Below are 8,086 nucleotides of genomic sequence, written 5' to 3'. Positions count from 1 at the left end.
TTTATATGGAGTAGAATATCCTAGTTTTGGAGATCATGAAATTCGACATCTCACTCGAATTATGCCGCAGGATAATAAGTTTTATGCAATGCAATGATTATTGAATAACGTAAAGCTGGAATTGCTCAGGCATATTGTTTCCTGCTTCTGGGTGTGATAAAGTACCCCTTCGTCTCTGCCTTCACGACCCATTCCACATCATGAAATTCACGCGCAGCAGGGAATCTCAACCCATGTGCTGCGTTAACCCACTCCCGCTAGCTAGTACGGAACAAACGCCTTCTTTCTCTCCACGCTACGTAGCACCACAATTTTAAATATAAAAGAAATAAGAGAAGTTTCACTCGTACAGTTTACTAAAATAAAGAAATTATTTTGTTGAGCCAATTTAAATTTTCATTTAATAATGATAACAGCTAGAAAGAAAATCATAGAATGCTTTTAAATATGTATTACTAGCATTTTCAAAGAAAGAATGCTATTTACTCACCAATTTAAGGATAGATATAAATTACTGAGTAAAGTTATACATTATTGACCAGAAAAGGACGACCGAAATAATTAGGTAACTCGCCACTGGTCATTTATTCATTCCCATTCAACGACCCTAACTCGCTGAGACATAACTATCTGTTATGCTATGGGGCAGAAGCAGGACCACCTTCGCACCTTATGATCCTTTTCCAGCCGGTGAATAATACAAATGGATTTCAAAAAATTAACTGTTTCGGATTTTGATTTTACCCAACAACAGGCAGTACTATCTGATGTACGTAATGTATTTAAATATGTAAGAAGCGAGAAAGAGGTAAGTGTAGTAGAAATAACAATGCTCTAGTTTTACTCTGTAGTCTGTACCAATTTTGTTGTACTTGAGAAAGTGGAATGAATTTGGTTCCAAAACTGGAAGACTTTTCTCACATGGGGTAAAGGTAAATAAGATCACCTGTCCGTCCAATCCCCTCTACATTTCTGTAACTGTAACTCACGCCCATTTCCTCCTATAATTAGACAAACAATCACGTCCTCCTCCAACATTTCACCATGCTTGATAATATTCTTCACTGTGTTATTTTGTTCCCTTTTGATTTAATATAATATTTTATATGGAACGGAAAAGACCTCGCCATCCACGCAGAAACAGCACCCAAGTTATCGCAGAAAGTTTCGGGACAAAAGGCAAAGTTTTTCCATTGTTTAAAAAAGGGAAAAGACAAATCAGCACTAAAAATACAAATCAATGAAATGACAAGACAGATAAAGCCGGATTAAATTTTCGTCTTGGAAAGGGGAAAAAGAAGAAGAAGGAAAGAAAAGATAAAGAAAAAAAGAGAAGATAACATAACAGTCACTGACTTTGCTGTACCCTTCAAAGTTAAAACCAGAGAAACATACACGAATTTTAGGGGGAAGCACAAAGAAAGAAAATTGAGGCTACAATTTTGTTATAGCCTTATAGGAACCATTTGCGCTACAGTCCTCACCAACGGAATTTACAGAATTCCGCACAGAACTAGCTTCTCCGTATCTATAACCCGTACACAAATAACAATCGGGGGATAAATCACCCTTCACCTTAATTAACCAGAGGAAAACTAAACATAACTGTACACCAAACAAAAGCGTACTCCTACCGTGGAAGACAGAAAACAAAAGTAATTAAAATCAAGTACCTCAAGTAAATTAACGTGAGAATAATGTCAGCAAGTAGTGTTTCACATTTTTCTTTCTTCAAGGTTGGTCACTTTTATGGCTTCAATTTCACCCACTCGTATCGTCCTTCCAAGGGAATGTCCTTCACAATATCATAATTATACCTGCAGATTCACAAGAATATAATACACACACATCAGTATATCACAGTTTTTACTGTTCGCATTTGAAATGAAAATGTGTTACTATTCGTTTACTTTTCTGAGAAGCGTTTCTGAATGTCTTTCTCAGCGGCGGTGAAGAATTCTTCGAGCTCTGACTCCGTTGGCATTTTCTGCGGCGCTGGTGGAACGCAACATCGAGATTTGGTTTTGGTCTGCATCGTTGGCTTCTTCTCCGCTGAATCCACCTCCTGCGAATTCGTAATTCGAAGGTCACTCGAGAGACTCATCTCCCTCCTGTGCAGACACAATGTTGAGTGTTTCCGTTAATTTTCGGAATGTATGACGTGTATATATGTATAAGCGCATTATTGATACATGCACGTCAGAGAGTTAAGGAATTAGATTTTTGAACGGAAGAAATAATCATGATGACTTACACATACGATACGATGCACTAACACCTTTAATTATTTGAATTCAAACTAACGGAATCATTAAAGATTTGAAACGATTGAAGTCACTTTTCTTTTTTGAATTTAAAATTATCAATAACAATTTAAAGCTTAATTTAATTCGAGACCTCATTTGTTGTTCACCGCAGTTGCACGTCGACGTTTCAACTTGAGCGTTCTCTACCTGAAAAAAATGCGTTACGATACACATTACACATTTATGAGAAGCACTTAATGAGAGACAAAACGCAAGTTCAATTAAATCGCTGCGCCGACATTAATTTTAGGTGATTCATTGATAATAATTAACAATAATCACCTCCAGATCTGAGAATTTGATGATTCGGTTTTCGTCGAATGATCCGTTGCTGGAGCAACACGACGCCGGAGATTCACCGGAGCAGCGCTCCTCCGACTCCGGCGACGTTGTATTACTCTTGAGTTGAACGCAGGAGGACGGTGAGATGTTGTTGCTGTTTTTGTTAATGGCGATTTTCCTTCTCTTCGGTGAAGTCGAAGAAGCTCCAACGCCCAATGCAGTTCGAGCTCGTGTCTTCAGCTGAGCCATATCCATGATTATGCTGTAATCTCAATTCAGTGTTGAGTGTGTGTGTGTGTGTGTGTTAGAGAGAGAGAGAGAGAGGGATGTATTGTGTAGTGTTTTGGTGCGACGAGGAAACTGTTACAAGAGGGGAGAAGGTTGAGGCGTTGAGGGGTTTGATAGCGGTGCGAGGCGGTGATCACAGGCACCGGAGGGACGGCGAATGGAGGAGTGACACGCCGAGGGAGTTCTCGGTGGATGGTGTCGGAAACGGAAATTGATGATGCGGTTGGGAGGGGAATGAGTAAACGAGAATCATGAGGTTAGGAATGAAGAATCATATATAGATTGTTTCGGGTTGGCTGAGTCTGAGAATTCGGTTTCGCGAGTGAAGATTGGAGAGAGAACCGGTCTCGAGCAAAATAATTGTGTTCCGAGAAAATTACACTTATAGCCTTTTCTTTGTTAACATTTATTTGGTTGTTAGTTTCTCCATTCACATTCTTCTTCTTTTTCTTTTTTAGCATAACATACAGCTATTCTCTCACAATATTTTATATATTTCTTTTATTTTCAGTTGTTCTCTTATAATTACTATTTATATTTTTTTTTCTATTATTAAAGGCAAAGACACAAACAACAAAGGGATCAATTGAGGGGATTCTATTTGTGTATCATTGTTTTCTTCTTATTTTCCTAAAGGAAGAATAAAAAAAAAAGAGTTTTTATATGAGTATCGGTGCGAGTGTTCGTATTGTTTTTATGATTGTTATTTGTGAAGATAAATATCTCTATTTTTTAAGTAAAGAGATGATTCCTTCAGTCATTAACAATGTACAGTCTAAATGAATAACATAAAGAAAAATTGTGGAAAACTGAACCCTAAATGAGAGCTGAATGGAGGTTGATCTCTGACAACATGGTTCAGAAGGAGAACATCAGTGAGAAAGGAAGAAGGGAAACATAAACCATTAATGGAGTGAAAAATCAAACGTTACTGTTGCAAATTATACAAAATTATATTAAAAGTGAAGGAAATGAAAATATAGAATGCAGAAAATGGTTGATGTGACGAAAACTAATTCCTGAGTTAAATGGTTCAACATTTTTGTGAGAGTGGGAGTAAATTGTTGTAGATTTTGTCAGCATATGATTTTGTTTTTTATTTGGGGGGTTGGCTTTTCTTTTCTATACAGCTCATATTTGTTTTGTCGTGTGTGCCCTTCAATTGAAGACAAGGATTTTCCAAATGATAAAACAGAAGCTTAGATGGTTGGAGAGGGGACATCGCACACATGGTCATTTAATTTAGGACCGTGACGGCTTAAATGTGAGGCAAACATAAAATTAAATAAAAGTATCAAAAAACATATATTTTTCATCCTAAATGCCTTACAAAAGAAGTAAAAGAATTTTGATGTAATTTATTGGTGCTTTTCATTCTCCATTATTTTTGTTTTTATCTTCTTCTGATCGCAGTTGATTCTTTAAACTTGATACAGAAGATCATTAGGTAATGTAAAATACGATTAAGACGCCCCATGTGGCATACATGCAATTACTTACACGTGGGTTGTGATGGATGAAATATAAATTGGCAGACAAAATATGGACCACTGCCATAAAAGTTTAGGTTGTTTCTCGATTAATGATCCTCTCTGGATATGCCTACGTACGTACTTTCCCTATATGTATCATTCATCTTCCATGCAAATCATTCATCCTTTTCTATATATTTTTCCTTTCACTTTCTATTTCTCCCCACTCCAAACACTTATATTTTCCTTTTCCCACCCTATTTTCATTCTCATTTTCTATCATATATGAATACAACTTACACTGCTCTTTCTTAATTAACTTTTGTTTACTAATTTTTCCAATTTTTATTCTAACATGATAATTTATTTTTCTTAGAACGTAAAATAGTTTGCCATATATGTTGAGCGACCAAAATTATTACCACAAGGGACCTTTTTCAAAATGAAAGGTATTAAGGTAATGAACACTATTTAATTTTTAGTAAGCATTAGCCATTATCAACCCTATTAAATTGCCTTGAAAACATATATGGACAGAAAGAGAGGGATGGAAATGATATCTTAAGTTTGTTAATACATCTTTATCACAAAAATCGTACTACTAACTAATTAAAGGTGCAATAAAGAGCACTGATAAAATATTTTATGCAATTTCATTCTTTTATCTCTTCTCAAATCTTTTCAATTAAACAGCTTTCGAAAAACAAATTAGCTCAAATTTTCTCTAATTCCACACAACTCAATTTCTACTCTCTTACGTTTTTTTTACATTTTTTTTACCTGTTTTCATTCTCCTGTTACATCCCACACAACCCATATATATTAGATGGAAAGTATCTTTTTATACTAGATATATCACATGACAACTCACTTTGAAAAATATTTTAATCACTAGAAAAAGTTAATTTTTCGTATTTATAAAAAACGAAAAAAATTAAACGATAAAATAGTAGATACAAAATGTATGTAAAAAGTTGTTGAATGTAAAAACTAACATTACCCATGACAGATCAATGCAAATGTTTGCATTTTTGTTATTATATTACTTATGCTTTACTTAATTGCACATATATGTTGCACACAATGCACGCGTGGCTATTTTTGTAAGTAAATCAAATAAAGATTACAGTAATATAATTTTAAATTATATTGTCACAAAAACTAAGAATTATACATCAGAATTCAATTAATACAAAAAAAATTCTTACCAACATTCTAATTATATCATGATGTTATTACTATCATTTGACACAAATGTTATTGCATCTATAGGGTCCATTCCATGCATTTATTATGTCAAGTGCGAACAGACAAAAATTGAAGTACCATGATATGCATGCAGGATCTGCACTCTGCAGCTAAATATAAGGGGACAAATCCACATAACTAAAGCAGTAGCAACATATTCACAGCACAGGAAACCAATCCCTGAGGTACAAAGAATTCCTAGTTACTGCTATGACCAGAGTAAAATATTATGTCAATACCAAATTATCTTTCTCAATAAAAGAAAGAAAATAAAACTTTAAAAATAATTTGCATAGGATCCCCGTTACAATAAATATAAATTAATTTATAAAACTGATGTCAAATACATTAATTTGTGCTCATTTTAAGAAGAAAAAAAAAAACTCTGCTACCAGTCTATAAGAAAGCATATTTGGGCTAATCTAATTTTAAAATGAATAAATGTAAAATCAAATTACCATATTATTTGTAATCTTGAATAAAATGATTTTAAAAATAATAAAATTTTAAATTTTAAGTTATAAGTTAAACTATTTAATTATTTATTTTTAGTATATTAATATTTTTTAAAAATTGTCCTCTAAATATTTAAAATTGGATTGATAATCTCTCTATAACTCATGAGAAATTTTACCATTTTTCTTATGAGGTATCTTATTTTGTAAAAACATGCACTGAAGAGAATTTTTCTGTAAAGATTATCAGGGATACTAGAACTTAATTAGCATGACATTCATAATTTCTTTAAGAGTTCAATTCTTTCTCTCAACTACTCTATTAAACTTAAGTGAATAAGGTTGGATTATTTCATAAATAATGTCATCTTTAACATAATAATTATTATTTTTCACTTCTATTTGATCTAATTTTTTATTTAATTGATTTTCTACTTCTGCTTTAAAGTTAAAAACACATCAAATAATAAGTGCATTTTAGTGCATCTAGAATAATAATTTATAAACATTACAAAATAATTTTTTTCATCTTTAGACATTTTGTTTCAGATAAGCTATATCAATATGAATTAACCTTAAAAAGTACATTTTGACCTTCTACAAAATGACAAGTTTTCTTTTAATTTAGATTTCACATATATATCAATTTTCTTACTTTGTTTATCATGCATGTTAATTAATTATAGTTGTTGTCAGTTCATAACATACGAGGAATTAACATGTTTCAATCTAGCATGCCATAAGTAACCAATTGTATCTTTCTCTTCAACTATATTTATTTTATAGAAGGATTGTCATTTCTAACTCTATGTTTACACTAAGGTGCATGATGGTCTGATTTTTCACACAAAAAAAAAAACATTTTCCTTTTTTCTTAAAAGTGGGGTTAGCCACTACAACAAATTTGTTTAAAATTTGTCTTTTTGTGATCAAGTTTTTTTTATAACCTTTCTATAGTTAGTTTATCATCTACCATATTATGTGTTAGCCTTTGCAACAATGCACTCCTTTTAGCTGGTGTCTTCGATGATGATGTGCATGATTAGTTATGACAATGACATTTGTATGTATGTGTGCTTTAGTTGTTGTTTGTAGTTCATCCAGGACTTTGGAGGCTTTTTGATTAAAAGTTATGAAACAAACTTATCAATTAGGGCTTTGCTTTGATACCTTCAAACAATTTGTGGTATTTGTTGATTTGGATGTTCATGTCCTTATTTTCAATCATCTTACAGTGGTAGCAGTTCCCTATGACAATTCCTTTTTTGACGACATCTTCGACAATATATTTGAGAATCAATGAGTCTGAAATGTATTTCGCTTCCTTATCTGAACAATATACATAAAATAAGTCAATACACAAGTCACTAAGTAAAGTATGTTAGCTTATCTTGTTTGCATGAATCTAGTTTTGAACTTGTTTTGCATGAGAGTCGGGTTTTGAAGACGTGAAAACATAAGCATTTCCATACATGTCTAATAGTGTAGACACACATTTCAACCAATGCCAAAAGTTCTATCCAGAAAAGACTTTTATTTTCGACACATTCGAGAATGGTTTCGCAAAGACATTTTGAGTTTCGAAAACAATGTTTTGATTCTCTATAGCAGAGTTTTTGTTATTGTTCATACCATCAATCACAAATCCTTAAGATTGTTACAAAATCTGACAAAAAACATGAACATAGTGGACTTCTCGAAGTGTGTATGTTCATTGCCCTTAACGATTTATCTATAGTGTATTACAAATATCTTGTAATACAACATGAACTTATGGGATATCTTAAAGGATCTCGAAACTAGCAAAAACACTCTAAAATATTTTATAACTTAGGATCTAAACTAAGAAAATAAAAATAGAGAGAAGATGAGAAGGAGAGAAGAGGTGTGAGTTGTGTGTTTTCATAGGAGGAAAAAGTATCTGTTTAAAGACCCATGAAGGAACTCATCCTTCATTGACTTGTGGAGAAGGTATCGCACACTATGATTGAAGATCAATATCAATCCTCCATGTTGTGGTGTAACTACTCAAAAA

At 32.9% G+C, this 8,086-nt stretch overlaps 1 protein-coding gene across 2 annotated transcripts; it reads right to left on the bottom strand.

The window, feature by feature from the left end:
• Positions 1-3,223, bottom strand: LOC124842419 (cyclin-dependent kinase inhibitor 7-like). 2 transcript variants are annotated; one of them, XR_007029181.2, is made up of 5 exons: positions 2,589-3,223; positions 2,398-2,453; positions 1,911-2,111; positions 1,674-1,817; positions 1-295 (listed from the first exon to the last, which is right to left on the bottom strand). XR_007029181.2 is itself a non-coding variant. In XM_047318892.2 (4 exons), the coding sequence occupies exons 1-4, from the start codon at positions 2,841-2,843 to the stop codon at positions 1,748-1,750; spliced, it is 582 nt and encodes a 193-aa protein (XP_047174848.1). In that variant the 5' UTR covers positions 2,844-3,222; the 3' UTR covers positions 1,319-1,747. The 2 variants fall into 2 exon arrangements, 1 of the variants encoding a protein (XP_047174848.1); XM_047318892.2 differs by lacking the exon at positions 1-295 and having other exon boundaries at positions 1,319-1,817; positions 2,589-3,222.
• Between the last annotated feature and the right edge of the window lie 4,863 nt (positions 3,224-8,086).

The sequence above is a fragment of the Vigna umbellata genome, chromosome 1, assembly GCF_029865625.1.
Source record: "Vigna umbellata cultivar VRB3 chromosome 1, Vumbellata_1.0, whole genome shotgun sequence".
Classification (NCBI taxonomy): Eukaryota; Viridiplantae; Streptophyta; class Magnoliopsida; order Fabales; family Fabaceae; genus Vigna; species Vigna umbellata.
Note: the sequence above shows the minus strand (reverse complement) of the source record. Positions and strands in the feature narration are given on the sequence as shown.